At 50.7% G+C, this 21288-nt stretch overlaps 1 protein-coding gene across 1 annotated transcript; it reads right to left on the bottom strand.

The window, feature by feature from the left end:
- Positions 1–326: 326 nt before the first annotated feature.
- On the bottom strand, positions 327–18216 carry LOC128721504 (neuroligin-4, Y-linked). The gene is made up of 11 exons (XM_053815260.1): positions 17771–18216; positions 17382–17545; positions 8409–8570; positions 8142–8339; positions 6367–6609; positions 6131–6281; positions 5838–6050; positions 5578–5716; positions 2562–2713; positions 1848–1954; positions 327–1270 (listed from the first exon to the last, which is right to left on the bottom strand). The coding sequence occupies exons 1-11, from the start codon at positions 18214–18216 to the stop codon at positions 327–329; spliced, it is 2919 nt and encodes a 972-aa protein (XP_053671235.1).
- Between the last annotated feature and the right edge of the window lie 3072 nt (positions 18217–21288).

Genomic DNA, 21288 nt, shown 5'->3' with positions numbered 1-21288 from the left:
CGTTCTCGTCGTCCTTGATTAATTACACCTGACCTGCCGCTGGCAACCTGAGAGCAACCAGGCCGCACGCTGGCTCATCATCAATTCCTTCGCAAAAGTTGCCACCAACCTCGAGGGCGCTCTCGTGGGCGTCGTCGTGGGCTAAAAATTGGCTATCGGCTGCCCCGAGCCCGCTAATTATTCATAACCTATTGAAATTCATCATTAGCATCCGCTCTCTCGGGCCCGGTCTACAGGGCCGTCATGGCGCCATCGATCGCGAGGGCCATCCGGTCGTCGGGAGCTACCGGGCCCGGCCGGTCCTCGAGAGCGAACGACACTTAGCGTCACACGCGCAGCTCGTCCATCGTGACGTTCTGCGAAGGATGGCCCACCGGTCCGACCGCCATCGCTAGGTTCGATTTGACGCAGCTTTTCTTCGTGAGTGTGCCGCAGTTGCCACCGATCAGTTGCAGCGCGTGCGCCGGTAGCATCCCACCGGCATCGCCCGGTACCGATTTCAGGTGCTTTGGTGGTGGTGGCGCCCTCTGTGGCAGATCCGCGAACTCCGGTGGGGGCATTTGGTGATGCTGCAGGGCCGGATGATGGTGTCCCAGGATGGTGGATGGGTCGCTTTTAGCGTGAATGGTTAAACCCTCCAACTCACCGCAAATGTTGTTCGGCATTTGACCGTTTTCGGTGCGCTTTTTCGTCTGAAGCGTACCATGTCCACCTGGTCCTAGGCCGGCGCCTGATCGTGGTTCGTTTAGGCGCGTTTTGTCTCGCTGGTAGTAAACTCCGGCGAAGATCAGCACGTTCAGGATGAGCAGACTGCAGCCGATCGCGATCGTGACGCTTAAAGCGGTGCTGTACGCAGCGAAGCCATCTTCCTGCGAGGACGAACCGGCTCCTGTGCCAGGACCTGCTGAGCCCGTGCCATCATCGTCGGAGCCTTCGGAAGACTCAGCTGCCACGGGTAGACCGGCTCGGGTGCCAGGATGAAGCCGTGTCCCGTTGGGCAGGATGCCGTACGAGGAAAAGTTGAGCAGCGAGAAGACCTGCGTGGTGAGCAGCGTATAGTTCGTGCCAAGTGAAGCCGGATCACGCTGAGGTGGATTGAGAGGCTTCACCGTGGGCATAAGGGCCCCGGGTTGGTCCTCGTCGTCGGGTTCGAGCTCGTGATGTGCCCCCGGGACGTCATCACTGCCCGGTTTGTGTAGATCCGGCACCAGGTTCAACCAGAAGGACAGCCGGTGCGCTCGGTAGTGGTTTTTCAGCTTCGGTTTCGTGTCTGGTTGGTAAGAAACGGTCGTTAGCGGAGTTCAAACGATTAGCAAGCTTTCCCAAACCCCGCAGGGTGTTCGTGATCGATCGGGGTGGATGGAAACCACCCCGAGGTCCCAAAGGACACGCAAAAGGAAGACACCGTCCGGAGGTCGAGGGGCCGATGAAGGCCGATATCATCAAAGTGGAGGCTATCATTCTAATCGCATTCACGATAGCCCTGAGCCAGGTCGTGCGATAGCTATTCGACACTGATTGGTATGCCCCCGAGGTCCAATGGAAAGCGGCGTCCCATTGGTACCCCTAGCGGCAGCTAACAGCACGCATTCACCATCGCCTGGCAACCTGAGCATGAACCTGGACGAAATTCTCATAAATCCTGCCAAATGCGATGGCTCGGATCACCTTCGTATTGCTTCCTTTTCTATTGTTCCGCGTGGCGTACGGCATTTGTTCGCACAAAACTTCGCCAATTTACGCCAGCGAATACAAAAAAGCAAACGTAACCAAAAAAAAAAAAAGGAAAAAAATCGGCCCTAGAAAATCGCCTCCTCCCACACGCGGCGAGAATCGTTCGTACTCACCGAGATTGAGATATTTTTTGTGCACACTCTCGTACGGCGTCCATTCGATGTTCTTGAAGCGTGTCCGGTCGCGTACGTGATCATTTTCCAGCTGCTCATTCGGATTACTATTGCGTGTTGTGTGAGGTACCGATGGAAAAACGCGAGAGAGAGAAAGAAACGGGTGAGTGAGATGGTGTGAGAATGGTTTTGCCTTTGGAAAACAACTACAAAAAAAGCATAAAAAGAACACGCCAAAGAGGACATATTACGAGTTAGAATGGTGGGGCGAAGTTAAAACAAAAAAAGGCGAAAAGCCGAACTAAGTGGAACGGACTGCCACGGAACGAGCAGGTACTTCCGAGTCACATGTGCCATTCGCATCCTGCTGACGTGTTCTGCGCGCCCGACGATGATGAGCTTATGGGAGTTTTCGGACGTGGACGTGCCCACTTTCACGGGGCCACTCGAGAATTGTGCCGGATTTGGCATTTTTCGGAGCACGCGGTTAGTGCACGTGTTGTTGAAGGCTGAGAGACGAACAAAAGCAGCAACGACAAAAAAATTTTCTCATGCACACACAAATTGCACCCGCACACGAGCGGGAACCGCCGACATTAGGTTCCCTGTCGCCTCGGTTGTGGGGTTGTATAATGATGCAGAACGAAAAAAAAAAAAAACAAACGAGGGAAAAAAGCTGGAAAAACCTGAACCCGGTGCGAAACGTATACGTACCCCGTGCGGATGAAGTTTGACCAGTAGATCATAACCGCTTCCGAGAGGGCGATCTCGGACTTGGTGTAGTTCCGCGTGAAATGATTGAATCCTCCGACCAGTGGTGCCCCGAACAGATACGGCAGGTCCTCGCCATGGATACACCCTTGTCGCTGTGCACGTGGCGGCGTGGGTTTTGCCGCGGCACCGGACCGGATTGTGATTGAGAGCAGCGTGATAACAACACGAGTTCAGATTATGTTACGAGCGTGGCTAAAGTTATGTGTTCGTTTGCGATGTTTTTTAGGGTGCTCTCTTCGTTGGCACATTGTTTTTTTTTGCTTTTTGCTTCCCATTTATGTTCCGCTCCAGCTGCCGGTACCGTGTTCGAGGTGGATTGTTTCCCTTTCCGGCGCGGTGAGTTTGCTCGCTAAGGGACCGCAGATATTCGCAGTCGGCATTTCATGTCTGCGGTTTTGTTGGCAACTTTACGGACAAATCCATCACCGATCTTGCCGTGGTTCGGCCCTGCGTTTGCCCTTTTTCTCGTCGGCTGTCTCGTTGGCTATTGGACAAAATCCAACACGGAAATAAAAAAAAACCAACCGGCGTGCGAACGAACACTCGCGGTTTCAAACTGACCTGGGAGTTGCGAGCAGAAGTGCTCTTTGTGCGCACGCAAACCAAAACCCCCGAGAAACAAGGGCATCGAGATGAAGGTGGGTTAAGAAAAAAAAGGAATATAATCGCACGCCCGCAAGCCACACAGCGAATGCCAGCACGGTCTGTCGGGTGTCCGGGGGCACGTTTTTCACGCAATATATTTGCGTACCATTGGAAAAGGATTATGATTTTCCTGCAGCCGCGCAGGGCAGCCTTTGGGATTATTTGGTTTCTCTTTCTCATCGCCACGTTGGGCTTTCATAGCTTCCACCTGTATCTGCTCATCTCACCTCATGTTGTAGCTTTCTTTACAAACGGCAGTGAGCTTTGTGACGAGTTTTCCACCGCATGGTTCGGATTGTGCAAACAGCCCCAGACTCGGGTCGGTTTCGATTGACTTTCAACTTCTGCTGATGGTTTCTGTTTCACCGCAGAGAAAACTACAAAGAATGCCTGTGGAATGGGCGTCCCATGAAACGATGTGCATATTGTAGCCACTGTTACGAGCCTTTTTTTCTTGTTGTTGCAATACAGCTTGGTTTTTTGCAGTAATTTCCCCGGTAAGGTGTAACTACCAACCAAGCCACAGATAAGCTGGGATATTTAACTGTGGTTGGTTTGACTCTGAACCGACCAAAGCTCCATTTGTGTGATCATTATACTCTGCAGTATTCTACAGTGCTGTACATAAATTTCGCGTTTCGCTTTTTCCAAAAAAGCATTCGACCATCGGTTGGTTTCGCTTGGATTCGGTCCAAAGGTCAACTGGGAGGGAAACAAAACCCCACAAACCACCAACATACGTTTCGTACGGGCTTGTTTGAACGGGCATGGCCTTGGAAAAACGTGAAACACACGAAAAAAAAGCAAACAACAGTAGATTGCGCTCGGGTTCCGATTCCAGCAGGAAAATGGCAAAAGCAACCGGAGTCAGTGGTACATTCCTGCGCCGGTACGGGATTCGGATCGATACATCGGATAAGGATCGGACCGTTTGCCCGAAAACGCAACCAGGGTCCGTATCGCGTTGCGGTTTTGCGCTGAGATTGACAGGGAAAAGTGTTGGCCACAACAGGATATTTAATCTCTGACCCATCGCCAAGGCTAACGCTGATGGAGATGGACGCTGGTAAGGCCGCACCCACGCGTGGAATGAAAATAACCTGCGGGATGAAACATCGCTCGCCCGGACGGTCTCGGATGCCGTCCCATAGCCCCCAGAGAGCCCGGTTCGCACTCGCAGCCGGTCCGGTGTAATAATTTATGAAAACAGAAGCTCCACAAAGACCCCCGAGGGGAATCTAATTCCACCGGGGGCATTATTCTGGCTCCGTTTTCTTGCTGCACACGCGATCTGTGCTTTCCGTGCGATTTCTGTCTCGCTTTCTTTCTCTCCCAATCGTTCTCCCTCTGTTCCATATCGCTCTTTCTCTGACTATCTGCCAGCCACGAAAGAATTTCAATTTAGGAGACCATCCGACCCGGCTGTTGGGGTTTGGGTTCGAGGTCGGTTTTTGCTAGCAGCAAAACTTGAGCAATTGCAACCTCAAACAAAAATCGGTATGGAAAGAATGTTTTTATTGAAACCACCGAAGGGAACTGCCCGAGCCCAGGCCGGGAAACGTGCTGGCGAACGGCAAACTTTCCACCAGCCGCAAGAGCGCAAGGTGTTCCACCGTAAGACGCCGTTGTGCGTTGGGTACGCACAAACTGGTAGAACTCTGATAAAGCAAATATTTATGTACTGATATCAAAATATCGCGCACCGCAGTTTGCCGTGGGAAAATGTTTGTGAAATCAATTTGACGTTTCTTTTTTTTTTTGTGGCGAAACAATGCTTCTGAGGGCGGCTTTTCTGAGGCCGCCGTGTTCATTGGCAGTCGTTTCGCGGGAGCTTTCAGGAGCTTCGATTGTTTTGGGCTGGAGGTATATCTTCGATGGGCGTTTGAAGTTGAGAACAGTCTTGAACCAGACCGCTTGTCGGGTGTGCTTGAGCAGGGCCTGTAATCTCTCTAGTTTTCCGGCGGTAAGAAAGCATGTTTTGAGCTGTTGAACGAGCTTGCAAATTGATTTTGACGTTTCATTTGTGCAATTCAACATTTCAGCGGCAGCGGCTGTCAAGTGATGAAGCGAAGCAATTTGTGCTTGTGCAAGTCTTTTCCAAAACCGTCGAAATGGTATGTATTTTTTTTGCTATTTCTTATCGGATTTCATATCGGAAGCGTCCACGAGCCAACCGAAAGGTACCGCAGCGGAGCAAAAACAAAACCCCCATTTCTGTCACGGACTTGTTCCGGTTCGGATGGAAATGCGACCAAACGGGGCCCGCGTAATGGAGCTGATTACGAGCCGAACCGCAAACGGTGCAACTTACCTGTGGGAAATCGCCAAATTTCGTTTGATAATCGAACACGTACAGGAACGAGTTGCGATGATCGGCAGAATGTAGGTCGGCCGTTTGGACGGCAGGGGCCACGATCCGTGCGTCACTCAACGCCTCCAGCGTTTCGTCCCTGCACGCCAAGCGAACGGGTTGAACGGGACGAGAAAAGAAAAAAGCGAACCCATCAGCAAAAGTACGCACCAATTCGTGCTAACAAGCCGGCAACGTCAGACGGAAAAACGGGCACCTACCGGATGTTGATGGGATGCTGAACCGGACGCTCCCAGTCGGTGTACTCGTTCACGATCGTGGCCAGGATTTCGTTCAGATGGAAGCTGTACGTGCTCCGGACGTAGTTCTTCAGGATCTTCGCCCTTCGGTCGGCTTCGATGCCGTACTGCACGTCTTCAGAGTTGAACGCAAAGTAGGCTTCAGCGCGCGTCACCCCAACCAGCAGATCGTACCTGAAACGTGTCCCAGGAAAGCGGTGGGTTGTGTGAAAAAAAAAACGGGACGCATCACCCCACGGGTGGAGCCAACTTACTTGGACAATTTGTTAATGGCTAGCTTGCGCAACAGTATCGCGTTGATGGTGTTCAGCGTGTTGTGGATATGAGCGGATGGTTTCGTGGCCGATGGAATGCCATTGTAGTCGCTGTAGTGCGTTCCGTCCATCTGCAGGATCTCGCCGGTATCTGTCGTGGGTGGGACCGTGTTGGCGTGATTTAATGAGCACTTCCGCGAAAAAGGACGAAAACCGTGCGTCCGGTTGGAACCTACCTATGACAACACCGTCAACGCTGGGTCCGAACGCGTTGCCAAAGTCCGGCGCTCGCACGCTAGTGGACAGAATGTCCTCGAGTGGTTTGTCCCGCAAGCACTTGAGAAGCAGCTGGTGAGGTAGCTCGGGTGAGCAGTTCACGTGGTGCGATACGTAGGCGGCGAACTTGGCCGGTTCGCCGACAAGCGACCACGGTGCGAGTCCCGAACCGGACATCATGATTGCCCGATGAAACAGCAGCCCTGCGATTGGGAAAGGCAACAAAGTGAGTTGGTTTCATTGATGTGGCACAGGGCACAAATTGCGTTGCAGCGAAAGAAAATCCCACCCCGTTCCGGGTGCTATCGTTGGCAACGGGACCGATCCGGACCGGCCGATCATAGCCGATGGGCGTTGTGGCAGGACCTTGCAGTAGCTTCGCTTACAGGCGGATCCGAAATTAACTGCCATTCCCAAATGACAGCCGCCAATGGGGAAGTGTAACAGGAATTGTCGGTGCTCGAGAAGCGCACATTTGCAACACGCCGATCGTTTCCGCAAGCCACTCGAGCTGGCTACTGTTGGGTCGATCGGAGAACCGTGAAGTATCCGTCAAGCGTTTGATTAGCAGCTGCCTGCAGCGAAGCTATTTCCAGCGAACGGAAAGTGCCCGCGTGGCCACGAGTGGGAGCAGGAATATGGTTAAAATACGGTGGGCAAGTTCTGCGAAAGGAATTTACAATCAGCATGCTCCATTTGCCAGCGAGTGGAAATGGAGCTGCCGAGGCGTGGCGACTGGAACGATTTGCATTTTTTGTTCCGTTTGCTCAACGAAAAAAGAATCGACACCGAGCGAGGCACGGCACGTGCGCATAACATTAGCGAAACGATGTGAGCTGCTGCTATCGACATAAATCAAACCAAGCGATACAGGAATCGGTACCGTTGTAAATAAGGCTCGGTTGGCTTCCGGCGGAAAGGAGCTGCAGCAAATATCACGTGGAAAGCAACAACGCGCCACAGAGCGACAACATAAATCATGAAACTGCGTAATGGTTTTCATGAGCCGAGTGTGTAGTGACGGGGAAAATAAAATACCAAACGAAAACAAAAAGCAAGACAAAAAAAAAAGAAACAAAATAATATTCAAATTGCAGCCACTTGCAAAGCGGCTTTATTGATTTTGCGAGTTTCCCAGGGATCCGTGGGATTTGCAGCACCGTCTGCGCTTCGAGCCGCTTGTAGGCAACTCCCAGCTGTCTGGGAAGACATCCGGCTGGAAGTAAGAACTTGCCGCTTCATCAGGCTCTCGGTCGTCCAAGACGCTTAACACCCACAGCCCGGGGGAGTATTCGACCGAGGACGAGCCCCTGGGCTGGGACGGTGATGGATTTATTCATTCCATTAGCGATCGTTCAGCGAATGGAAATGTTGGCGAAGTAATTGATGATTATCAAACAAAAATTTATCTTTTCCATAATGGAAACGTGACAACCGAAGAGGCGGCGTCTTTCGCACGTCGTTCTGCGTTCGTGCAGCAGCTTGGTCACATTTCACCGTCTGACTTAGCGCGCAGATTTTGCCGCTGTTTTCCTATGCAAATTTCACATTTGCATTTGAGGAACGAAAAATGAAAATTTTCGTGCGTACGGGGGCTGTATGTGTTGATGCGTTGTGAAAAAAAATCGGTAGCACGTGAGCGTTCTTTAATTTATACCAGCTTTGTGTTTGGAAATATGGCAACAGTTTTAGTGATTTCATCACAAAGCCGCTAGATGGCGCTTTGGAGGCTCACCTTCCGGTACGGCAGCGGACGCAATCAGGAAATGAACACATGCGGCACCAGTCCCGTGTCCTGCCAGGGTTACACTTCTCGGGTCTCCACCGAAGGCCTCGATATTTTCCTGTATCCAGTGAAGGGCCGCAATGATATCCATTAGACCGTAGTTGGCCGGCGCTTTAGAGAACCGGTCGACGTTGGCATTTAAAAATCCTGTACCAAAAAAGCCAGAGACATGGAAATCAGTGTGATGATGGACGGTGACGATGAGTGACCACTTACCTAGTATTCCTAAACGATAATTGATTGTAACTACTAAAATTTGTCCATAACTGGCTAGTACGGATCCATCATATGGATTTCCGCTGTTCCACGCGTACGATTCACCGTGGACAAACACCACGACGGCGTATTTCGACGAGCTGGAGCTTTCTCTTGATCCAGCTGAAAAAACGTGACACAAAGTTAGTGACGAAGAGAAGTATGTGAATGACGAGAACGTTGGGCGTGCGGTTGTCGTGGTTGGTGTTTTGCCTTCTTGCTAATCTGGCTAATTAGCCGCTTCGTCCCGCGTAAGTGTCTTTCGCTTTTCCGGAGACTGAAAATTTTCAAAGGCCCCAGGAAGGTGAAGCTGATTATTGTGGAGTCAGATCCGTTTGAGTTCGTTCTCGTTAATTAGACGAGAGAAGAAAAAAATAAAGAGCGTTTTTTGTGCGATGGAAAACAATTTAATGCTAGGTTACGAAACTCAAACGCTTCTTTGTCGAATGCACGTTTTCGGTTTGATGTTGCCCTTTATGTGAAAATCCCTCACAAACAGAATGGCGGTGGCGGATACCAAAAAAAAAGCCCACCCTAATGCTGATGCCGTGCTTGAATTGAGCAGTATGCATGTTTTGGTAATCTCGTCTGTCTGTTTTGACAGGTGAATGAGCATAAATCGCACTTGGATACCGTACCAACAAAGAGCATCTCGAGGATCAGTGCGTCGATGCCAAACGTTTCGCATAATACCGTATCAACGACACACGCAGCCTCAAAATCGTGCCGGCTTTCCTTTCTTTCCAATTTCGCCGTTTATTTTTTGTTACCCTACTCTCACCCGGCCGTGTGTCGTGGAGAGTCCTTTTCGTTTGTCGTTACAAAACACTTGTCGAAAATGAATTTTATGTAATCCCCACCGAGAATGTCTCCGAGGACCATCTCCCAGCGGTGATGTCGTCGATGCGACGAGCCAAATGTGCCTCCGGTGCGATCGCGGTGCGACGGGAGCTTTCAGCCCAACACTTGTTCCATCCACGCCAAAAGCTCGCAACGAGCGAACACGAGAAGGTGCTGTTGCTAGGATTTCCCACCGAGCGTGGGATGATTTTTAGCGATTTGATGAAGATATGGAAACACAAAATCGGAAAAGCGTCTAGGGCCGCCGCGTCGTGAGCACGTTTTGCGTTATCCAACGTTCGCGTACATGGATGGCTTGATTATTTCCCGCTCGCTCCCGTTCCTGGGGGAAATTGCGCGAACGGAAAATAATACACGCACTCTCGTAATGTGGGGCAATTTTCAAGATCCCGGATCGTGCCCGTCGGCGTTTTCCGGGCCCGGTTAATGTTCCACATCGAGTGGTGCTTCACGTACGCATTTCATGTTTGGCAACATCTTGAGGCGCCCGATTCGGTTGAGCGTTGATTTGATTCACGAACCATGTTCGATCGTCCCCGGAAAGCCATCGAGAGCTGCTAAAAGCCTCTCGAGTAATCGTATTATACCGTCCTGGCACTTCCCACGAGACGACCGTTTCAGGCCCCGGGAAAATCAGTCCATCAGGCTCGGCAAAATGTCCAGCCACGAGCCGTCTCGGTGGACGAATCAATGCGAGCGACCGGGCGCTTAAAAGTTGTCTTTGAAGCAAGAACCCAAGCCCAAACGTCGGTTGAGCTCGATGGATGGCGCTTTCGGTTGCGCGATGAAGCGAGGAGTTAAACACACCCGGAAGTCCGCTGGCAATGGCGGCAAAGAAAGCCTATCTGTCAAATGAGATCCGAAGGTATGTGAGTTTCGTTAAGCTTCTAATTGGATGCTTATGTCATATTGTAATCTCCTCCATTCCGTTTTGCTCCATTGGGAGCGGATTTGCTACACGTTTAATCCATTAGAATCTGCCGCTGTTGTTTGACTGGTGGCGTTCACTTCTCTGTTGGTGGATTCCCATTTTTATATATATATGATTTCCCGAGCAGCTAGGGACGGTAACATGGCAGTCAAAGCCGCGCTCCTACTCACACTCCGATAAGCCACTCGCTATCATCCGTGCGCTTATGGTATCGCTCTGCTGGCTCATGCCTGGCTGGGGAAGTAATACGACACCGTCGCTAGCATGGGGCTCTTTGTCGTCTTTTCAATACGCCTCACCAAATGGAGGGTTATTTAAGCACGAGCGGACACGGCTTATGATTGCGGAGGCAGAGGAGTCCTGGAATGGAGCCATAGTTGTACGGATTCCCCCGGTATCATGTGCTGTCGTTTACGTTGGCATTATGCTTCAAACCCCCACCCAAACAACGGTCGCCGGTGTGCGATTATGTAGCGTCATTTCGGGACCGCTTGGCTTGGGGTGTTTAGGGAAAGAAGTTTCGCTTTAGTTGATACTGCTCATAAATTGAGCACAAAGTGTAACGATCTGCCGATGGAGTTTGCATTTCAATAGTTTCGTTTAAACAAACCGTGTTCGCTCACACGTTGTGCGTGCTTGTTGATTCAGGAGCATAAACAATACGAAATTGTACCTAAACATCAGCGCATTATGGATTATTTGAGATAATATTTTCCCAAACAATGGCTAGTCGCTACAAGGCAGAGCGGTGGGAAAATTGATTTCAAATATTTACGACAAATTTTCCTCCCCTCGTGCATGTGTGGTGAACGAGTAGATGTTGGGCTGTTTGCATTCGATAAACCCTCAGGCTCGCTATCGTTGACGCATGGGAGCTCTAAGCTAAAATTACGGCACATAAATCTTTGCGAGAGGGATTTGTTGAATATTTGACCAATAAATTTCAATATGCCATTCATTTTTCACACCAACTTGGAAGTCTCTCTCTTTCTCCCACACACATACATACACACACACACACGCCATAGGCACAAATTCCCACGCACGGGCGATTTTCTTTCGCCTTGTTGGGTGTCAAATTTTTGGGCGACAAAATACGCTCGCTAACGCTGTAGCTTCAGGCTGCGTTGGATAAGTTGGGCGAAATTTAGGTGCGACTGGGCCGTGGGCCGTTGTTTTGCCTTTTGGTCCCTTCGTCGTCTCCAGTGTGGACGGTACGATTTGGTAAGAATTTATGGTAGGCACCATTCGAAGCCGAAACCGTTCGACGAATGCACACCCAAAGAACCATGAAACAGAAGGTCCGGTCCTGGCGAACGCACGGTGCCCTCGGAGGTACTCGGGCAAATTCAATTTATCTCAATTCAAGTGCGATTCGCTTCCCGTGACGGAGCAAAGCGTTGCCACTTGAACACGTATCGAGCTTTCCTCGGTCGGTTTCGTACCAGGAGGGTGCCTTGAAGCGTGCAGAACGCGAACGGAAAATATCGGCTAAAACCGTGAGAGCAAAAGAAATCGAACCGATAGGTAGGTCGTCCAGCGATGCGGAAGATATTTTCGGCCATCGAAATCCAGCTTAAGCACCAACCGATCGACGTGGTCCAGGGATTTTGTTTGGTATTCGCCACCGGCCCTAGGTGTAATCAGAATTCATCTTTATTAAATAGCTCCATTAATAAGATATCCCACCAGATCGAATTCAATTGGGCGTTGGGTGTCCGTGTGGTTTGAGATTCGTGCTCGCTTAAGGCGCTCGAATTGGTCATCGAACTAGCGAACGAATGGAGTCGGCTTTAGTTGGAAGACTTTAAACAATGTGCGGACCATCCTGCTCTATTTAATTTGGTATCGTTACGGTACTTTGCGCTTCTGCAATGGATGATGTTGTTTACGTGTTTCTGAAGCTCCTTGAGCGTAGCAGAACTTCGAAACGACCGCGTCGACCGAGCATTGGCCAAAGCAAAAGGAAATACAATTCGACCCATTCGGCCACCCTCGGCAGGTTTGGTTGCATGTTTCATGAGCACAATACCGAAGACCCAAAGCAATCGACCCTGCCCGGGAAGGCCCGTCTGCCGCTGGTACGGGGACCCGGTTGATGGGAGTATTTAGTCCCGAGTTTTTATCGATGCCCGGTCCGCCCGGCTACCCTGGGACTGACCGGTCGCAAGGGCAAACTGGAGCACACTCACACATGTATTTTGCAGCGGCTTTCGTACATTCATGGCCGCCGGAGGTGTCCTTTTCGAGCGTATCGAAGACCGGTTGGTCAGTAGTTTGATTCAGGTTCGGCTAAGGCGCTCATTTAATATTTATGAAATGCTGCAGCCCCTTTTGTCCGTACCCATTTGCCCGCTGGCCGGTTCTCGGGATGCCGTGGTCCGTGTTGTCTGCCATCGTGCCAGGGCCTCTCGACGACAGTTTTGTCCAGCTTCTGCCGCATATGCAATGAGCACCACATGTCGCCGGAATATTGTATAACATTTAGACGGCCGGACCTTGGAAGATTGCGCTCGTGGTACGTGGAGAGGTGGTTGATTAATTTTGAATTTTTCAGGATGGATAATTCCCACCCTTCGATATGAAAAGCTGGTGCTGAACATGCGCATGAATTTATGTATTCTAATTGAAATGAAAATATGTAATCCTCATTAGGTGGTGTGGCCGCTTGGAACGGCACTGTTCAAGCGAAAGGCAACGGATTTGCAAACATTTTCCAACTGAACTGTAAATGGTCGCGTTGCAAAACGAAGATGAAGTCGTGTGTGGGAGATTATGATAAGACGTGTTGGCATCGTTTCATTCATCGTGTTCCAAAATGGTACCAAACACAGCGCAACGCTGTCGGAATACAGCTGACATGATGATTTCCATTTATCTTGAGAAACCCGAAATGCGAAAACCTTCATCGTGTTGGTGCTGGAATTATGGTCCTGATTGATTTTGGCGCCACAACCGCAACCACAAAATGTATGCTGCAAACAAATATCCCTTTTTGGTTACCCCGGAATGGCCGCCTTTTTAGGCAGCTCCAATCGTGATTGGGGCGTTCCATCTCGGCGGCAAATGTTTGCCGTACGGGCAATTTGTCTCGATACGCTGATGGCAGTGTGTGTGTCGGTGCGTATCCCGAATCGGAATGAATAATTTTACGCCCGTGTCGAACCTTTCAACTGCCTTCTCTCCCATGGCACGTAAAACGCCGGAAAACACCCTCCCAGTCGGATGAATCAATCAAAGTCAACCGTCTACGGCTGCCATGGAAACGCAACGCCTGCTCGTCCTCCCGACGTCGATTAGCATTTTCAGTGCACGCGCGCTGAAGAATGCGAATCGCGCGACCTCGGCATGGTGCCGGCAAAATATGTAAACTATGCTTATTTTTCGACGTTCATCTGAACCGAGCCGAGCGGCACTCATCCATCATTGCAGTTTTCCAAATCGATCTCGGTGCGTGTGGCTTTACCCGCGCCAGCATGCTGAGTGTGTATGTGTGACAAATCGCGCCCACCGGAAGTGTGCAGCATCCTGCCCACCATCCTGACCGTTGATCCTTCACGGGTTTTGCCGCGGTTTTTCCAGCACCATGCGTTGGTTACGGCGTCGAGGCTGTCCTCGAACTGGCCGTACACGACCGGAAGTGTCGAGTCACGGCGTGCATGCCGACAATCCGCTGTATGGCGCCCACATCGCTCCATCCGGGTACTGTTTGTCTGGTGGAAAGCTCGAGCGACTCCTTGGGCGCTCGTCCAGCACTGCATAAAGCACTGGCAAATGAGTTTGTGTTCCGGGCGCTAGAGTGTTGGCGTGCGGTGGAAAGGATAAGACGCGTGGGCAAACAATGGCATCCGTCCCGTTCGGGCGCACGCCCCGTTTCTCAACCAGGACCACACCGAGACACGGAGTTGAGTACTCGGCGAGGCACCGCGCGTACGAGGGAAGATTTATTGATCAATCAAACAAATGATTAATTGTTGGTGGAAACCGTCAGTTACGGGCGGGTGCGTTCCAGGCGTCATGCTTGTCGTCGTCATCGACACAACCGACAGGGTAAAGTTTTTCGCCTTCCGGTTGACGTGCGGGCGTGTGTCGGCTCTATGAGCGGAGTACGGAAATCCTTCCGTTACGGGGCACTGGTAAATTTAATTTATGTGAGCTAATAAGATGAGACGTCACATTTTGACCCGATCGCGGGGCAGCCTTCGCAAGACGCCATCTAACTGCTTCATCGCATTCGCGGTGCGCGAAGGCATTCTTGGGCAGATTTGCAGCGCAAATGAATCTCGAAATCGTCCGGAAAGGGGTTTTCCAGGCGCTCAGACGACGCAGCAAACGGCAACTCCCCGAATGCGCCGAAACCGTAATATGCGTATATTTATTTCCCCGGATTACGTGGCATAGCCGGCGAGGGTGGCCATAAAAAATCACACCCATACATGCGCCCGAAGTTAACTACCTCCGAATGATGCGTATAATTAATGACGAGTTTTATGGGTGTTATGATAGCTGAAGCGCCACCACGCTGCGTGCCGTAATTGGAAAACTCGACGACCAAACACGCACCGAAATCCAAGCGAGGCAGCATTGCTCCATAAAATATGTCGAACATGACCATCGTATTTTGCCCTCCAGCACCAACCTCCTACTCCCTACTGGGTGGCATTGCTGGGGTGAAGGTGGAAAAATTTGATTGGATCGGGTGAGCGTTGCGTCGAAATAGTGGCACAAACGTGACCGAGTGCCAAGGAGCACACACAGCCAGTGAGTTATTGGCGTGTGCGCTGGAATAGACGCTGTTTATCATTGGTTGGAATGGATGGAATTATTAATCTGTTCGGTACTCAGAAATATGAGCGCACATTATTGTTACACGTAGTTATTGTTAATCATGTTTATACGCGCAGTAAAGTGGCTGGCTCATTGATGCGGCTCGTGCAAATGCCAATTAATCTACTGCGAAGCATTACTTCAGCGAAGCATCACAACCACGTTATTTCAAGCGTTTCGGGAATCGTTTCGTAGCTGGTGGTAAAGTTTAAAGGGTTACTGGTGGAGTTGGGGTTTATTTTTTTTCCAGCGCGTGTGGAAAATTTCCCAACAGGACCCGTTTTCCAATTCCGTCGAATCGCTCGAGGCGTGAAACGCCGGAACGCGTTACGGGTATTTGATTGCCCGTGCTGCACGGTTGATTAATGTCGTCGGGTTTGTTTGAATTTCTTCAAACGTTTCCATAATAACGCACCCTGGGCACCCTCGGGATGGGCGGCTCTCCATTTTCCACTCGAAAAGCTTCGATGAAAAATCATTCAACACACAATCGGAGCTGCTTTAATTCGTGCACATTTCAAAGGCCCCCTTTTTTTGGCCAGGGGTAGATCAAAAGAAACAAACCAAAGGCTACCCGGCCTGGCACCGATGGCAGGTACGCTCCCGAAGGTCAAAGTCGTGGAAATGCTGCGATTCATCGTTGCTGTGCCCACGCCGGGAAAATGTTGTTCATTAGAAGAAGGGCCAACTCAAGACAGGTAGGTCATTCAGATTTTTTTTTGTTTGCGCTAGCTTCTTTCCGCCACTGCTGACCGATGAAGGTACTTCGGGCGGGAATTCGTGAGTTGATTAAGAATCACCGGCATTTTAATGGCGATCGAAGAATGTGCCCGACGGAGACCCGGAGACTACCGGGTCCGGTTGGGCCGTGCAAGCGACATGGAGATAAAATAATGCGGTTCGTCCGTTTTCTGTGGGCCCTTTCGGGTCTGCCACGTTTCGCTAAGGTCGGTCGGTCCTGACCAGAACTAGATTATGATTTCATCGAACGTTGGCGAATGGCCGTAAAAAATATACATGAAACGAACGTACACTAGCGGGCTTCGGTTTTGTGCGGCTTTCGCACGGCCCAAGGACGAGCGAGTGATAGCAGCACCCGGTCGTGCTGTGGGTCACGATGCGGGTGCTGCTATCAAAAAAGGATTTTGTTTTATTCGTCCGTAACTTTGGGGCGAAGGATTTCTTATTTTTATCCTCCCTGTGGCTACGACCCGATCATGGCCCACCCATCGGTCCGGTCGGCAAATGGCCGCTAGCTAATCCTTCACTTACACCAGCTACTAAAACGAGCCACGAAAAATGCCTCCCCAGTATCCGGGGGTTTTCCAGGGACGCCTAAGAGACAATGAAGGATTTCACAAACGGGCCAAAAATAACGCCCGCCTCTTTGGCCGGGCGAAAAACCCAAAATCCTCCACGGGGTTCGTCCGGTCTGTTCGCAAGAGGCTTTTTTTTATTATCATGCTTTTTTTGCAGTTCCTCCACACGGACTCGGTGGTGATAGGAAAAAGCACCGAACGACCGATTCATCCCACCCCCCCCCCGTTGGTGACCTCGCGCCGACGTGGTTCTGCGTGCGGGCGCGTGGTATATTCGCGTTTTTATTCTTTTTTTTTTGCTTCGTCTCCCCCGTTTTATTTCATTTTGATGTCGCAAAATCGATTCCTGGCGGCTCGGTGCCAGCTCGCTGCGTGTTGGATATTAAAATATAATCTCACATTCTTCGCCTCAACATTTGACGCCTTCGCGACAACCGCACCGAGTGGCGAACAAGGACGAGCTGCGCCTGGCAGCCGGCAAGGGATGCCAATTTTATTTTTCCATCCACGGCCGCAACGCAAAGTTGCTGGAGTAATCCTCCCATCTAGAGCATCCCTTGCCCTGGAATCCTCTCCTGGCGGGTGAAGCAGGAGGCCCACGGGCTGCTGGCTGCGTCACTCACCGGAACCCTCCGGAAAGGATATTCTAAATCTCATAAAATCTCTTGCGCTTTACGCTTCCTTTCGTGCTGTTTTCTGTGTGTGTTTTTTTCTTCTCTCCTGCGGCTGATGGCCGTTCGGTTCTGGTGGGTTGTTTATCCCCGCACTTGGTGCGTTAGGACAGGAGCTGTTTGTTTGTTTCGCGCTTCGCTTTGTCTCTGTTGGAACCCTAATGACACTTCCAATGACAGCCCCAAAACAAGCACATTTGGCAAGAAGGAAAAACACCCGCACCGAGGGCTGCTTTATGCTTATGTGTTTTCACACATTTTTTTTGCTTTACACTTTCCGCACGCTTTTCTCTCTCGCGCTTTTCACCTGACCGCGTATGCGAACCTTGCGTCGGTACGTAGATGTTCAGATACAGGCAGTCCTCTGATTGATTGCGCAGGTATGGCAGCAGGCGTCGCAGGTATTCCAGCCTCCCACGTGGCATCCGCTCCAGAGCCGCCGTTTCGTTGTAGATGTCGGGAAGTCGCTGCGGACAAACGGGGCTAAACCTGGATAGGATGAGGGTGAAAATCAACCCACCCGCAGGGGGCGTTAAAAATAAATTAAATAACAAGCGCAATAAGCAAAAACAAAAAAAAAGGAAAACCGTAAGTGCACAGGCTCCCTCCGTCATCGGGAACGAGAGAGAGAAAAAAAAAGAGTGAGTCGTACGTCGTAAGCCTTCCGGAGCGAGCCATGTGCGGGATGTGTTTTCGTGTTATCCGTTCGCTAACCTGTCCGCTTTTTTCACGCCCGACCAGAGTGCCCCGGTAACGGGTGGCATGAACCGTAGATTGCCAACGGGTGGTGAGGCGTACGGTATGCCCCGGAACGCCTCCACCGGATCCAGGTGGCGCCCGTCCAGGTGCTCGATCGTGCCGGAAACGGCACCGTACTTGGTGTGCACAATCCGCGAGCTGGTGGACTTCTTTAGCGTTTCGTTCTCGTCCATGTTGCTGCCGCCACCGGCGCTTCCGGTTGCTCCGGCACCGTTTCCACCGCTCCCGCTGCTGCCAGACCCCGCGGAACTAATCGGGGCCACGAGCGAAACGGCGAAAACAACCAACACTGTGGCTGGCAGCATGGTTAGTTTATTCGAGTCGACTCGGCTGCTGCTTCTGCTGCTGCTGCTGCTGCTGGTGCTGGTTGCTTCAGCTGCCACATTGCTGTGTAAGCTCATGCATCACATATTATTGCCCGTGCTGTAACTATTTTTTATCCTTCGTTTGGATGATTTCCGCAATTGTATAACACGCGCACTGTGTGCACTGCTTGCTCCGTATGGAATGGTGGAGAGCTTTTCGGAAGGAGCACGATGTTGCAAAAAAAAAACAAACACTATCGGTGGCAGTATCTGATGCAAGGAGAAACTCCTTCTGCTTTCTACACTTTCACGTACACCTGTATTTAAAGCTCAGATATAAGTGACAATCACTACTACACTAGCACCGATAGCAGGGTTTTCACGGGATATTCTTTTAGAGACACTTTTTCACCACAGAACCTTCACCAGCGATCCACTTATCCTTGAAGCACTCGCTCTCTTTCCACGGCATCACTTTGAACACTTTTTTTCCAATTTATCTTTCTCACAACGGGTTTGATTCCACCTTCCAAGGTAAGGCTTCTTACCGAGCCGCTGGATTTCGTTTTATTCGCACCTTCAAACTACGCACTCGACACATCCGAGAAACTACCATCCATCGATGAATGGCCCAAGGAAAAGCAATCACTCAACACAATGCACCCGTTCTTGTTGTTTTTTTTTTCACCCCCTTCGCTTGTTCGCCTTGAATCACTCGATGATATGACTCTTCTTATTTGTACTCCCGTCCCGTCCTTTTGGAGTGGTTTCGAAGCAGCGCGCGAGCAAGGATAAATGGCGTAATCCCAGTGGAGGCGGACGATTCGCGGAAAGTCAACGACAAACGCTCGGCTATCCGCAGCCTTGGGCGTGCTGGCGATGAATAATCCTCCCTGCTGCTGCATCCATGGCATCCGGAAACGGGCCAGAACGGGCCTGCCTGGTATCCTGACCCAGCTAAACAACCGTGGGGTAACACTCACAATCACATACACGCGCACAAGCACACCACCGGCAAGGCTGAAGTGCAGTTCAATGGGCATCCGTCGTTATGGGACCGTGTCCTTGCCCGAGCCATGCGCTTCCCGCCGTACGACAAAAGAGCGCTCTTGCCATCATCGTGGCTCGCGAATCACGTTGCCCCGAACGAGTTGTGTTTGCGACGCGCAAAACGACAATAATTTGACATAATTCCCTCACAACAGGGCGGCCGGGAACCGTGCACCAACATTTCAAATCACTGCCAGTCACCAGCGCCGCTGGCTGTCACAAACGGACGGGTAACCATTCGCTGCGAGCCCAATCAATGCGGGCGGTAAACACTCATTCCGTGGTGATTCCGAGAGCAAAAGCAAAAGCAAAAGCAAAAGCAAAAAAAAATCACATACACACGAGCACAACACACCGATGGAGGCGCCCAGCCCTGCACGTTGCACTACCAGAGTAGGCCGCGATGCGACGGATCGCTGCAATTTTTACCAAAGCAAGCGTGCTCGTTTACCACAAGCGCGAAGAATCGCGAAATGCACTGCCGATTAATCCCATTGATTCCACAACCACACCGTTCGCCGCGGATCGTGGCACGTTGTTTGCGGATGATTAGTGGTGTTGCCGTCGTTTGGCGTGTCCTTGGTGTGAGGACCTTCGTCGGAGGAGCACTCACGCGGGTCGGTGGAAGCTGCCAGGGCGCTGACGTACGACACGGAACACGAACACCCGTCAGCGTTAGCCGGGATAAAACGAAAAAGAAAACCAACGCACGCGAACGGAACGCATCGACCGTAAAGCACACAGTGCTGTCTCGTGTCCTAACTCTGACTAAATGGGCAAACGTTACGCCAGCCGCCCGATGGGCGATTTTGGAGGGTACTTCAAGGGTTTATAGTTGAGGCATGCGCACGGCAAACACTCGTCGACGGCTCTGACGGGGGTTTGCTAGCAGCAACACATAGTGCCCTTGGGAAAAAGGATCCTGGTCGATGATGGCATGCGAAAGGTACGATTGCATCTTTTCCAACGAAGTGGTGTGCATTTTGCATGCATGAGAATTAAATCAAGCGGGCTGAGGTGAGCTTGAGATGCAACGATTATTGATTGATCTATTCAAAATTTGACAGAACATGCTCGCGTAGAACCAATACACTTTCAACGCGCTTACAACCACCATCATGGGGAGTGAGTTCCCGTTCAGCTGATTTTTGAGAGCTTGTAAGTAAGCGCACTCGTGCTATAATTTCAAGGGTTGCTCCAAACACTATCCATTAGCTCGTTTTTTGAAATGTACAATTATATTAAAGAAAATATAAATCCTTGGAAAATGGTAGTTCTCTTGAAAATCGTATAAAAAGCTTGACTTATTGCATGTTGGAGAGCGGTGTGTAAATATATTTTTCAATTTGAAATTAGCAACATTAGATCGAGAATCATGAGCTCGATGCGAGTTTACCAAAAGAAACAAGAAATACATCAGAAACGCGGTCCAACGGGACGAGCTAAATTTGTCACCGATCGTGTACACGTGCTACCAAATGGAGAGCGTGATCTTTTTTCTGCGCCACAGAGAGACCGTCTTCACGACGTAGGCATCTCCGATCCACCTCAGTCTTCGATCGATCGCGGTGTTGTCCGCACACGCGCCACAAGATCGCGTGTTTCCGGCACATATGTGCGCTTCCACGAGTGCCACTGGTATAGAACGTTTTTTTGTTGCGTTCTCCCGGAGCATTAACGCCGAAAAGCGAAAGCAAAAAAAAACAGAAACAATCAACGAAGCGAACGAAGCCAGTGTGTGAGTCAGTGCGCGATCGCGAGTTTGTAGCAACATGGTTTTAGCATAAGCCCGTGCAAGCCAGGTTTGTGCAAAGGATCGTTTGGCGTCAACGAGTTGGTGAAGAACCGTCGCGACGGAAAGCAAATGAAAACAATTTGAATAAGAATAACAAAAATATCGTGCTCGTGCATCGCTATGCTAAGCATGCAAGTGAGTGCATTGTGTTGGAAATGAATTCATATGCTTGCGAGAGTGAGATGATCGCGCAACCGATCGCCCCGCGTGACCTTTGATGGTATGCTGCGTGTGTTTGTTTTTCTTCACTCGATTCACCGTTTTCCGCTAGCACGTGTTAAATATTCGAATGCAAACAACTCGATCGCGCTGCGATCGCGATA

This window comes from Anopheles nili, chromosome 2 (assembly GCF_943737925.1).
Source record: "Anopheles nili chromosome 2, idAnoNiliSN_F5_01, whole genome shotgun sequence".
In the NCBI taxonomy this organism is placed as follows: domain Eukaryota; kingdom Metazoa; phylum Arthropoda; class Insecta; order Diptera; family Culicidae; genus Anopheles; species Anopheles nili.
Note: the sequence above shows the minus strand (reverse complement) of the source record. Positions and strands in the feature narration are given on the sequence as shown.

Bases quoted from the DNA above. Each gene is read 5' to 3' on its own strand.
- LOC128721504 (XM_053815260.1), bottom strand. From the start codon at position 18,216: ATGAGCTTACACAGCAATGTGGCAGCTGAAGCAACCAGCACCAGCAGC. The intron at 6,282-6,366 runs GTAGGTTCCAAC...CACCCACGACAG, and splicing joins CGTTGACGGTGTTGTCATAG to ATACCGGCGAGATCCTGCAG. The intron at 5,717-5,837 runs GTAGGTGCCCGT...CTTGGCGTGCAG, and splicing joins CAGCATCCCATCAACATCCG to GGACGAAACGCTGGAGGCGT.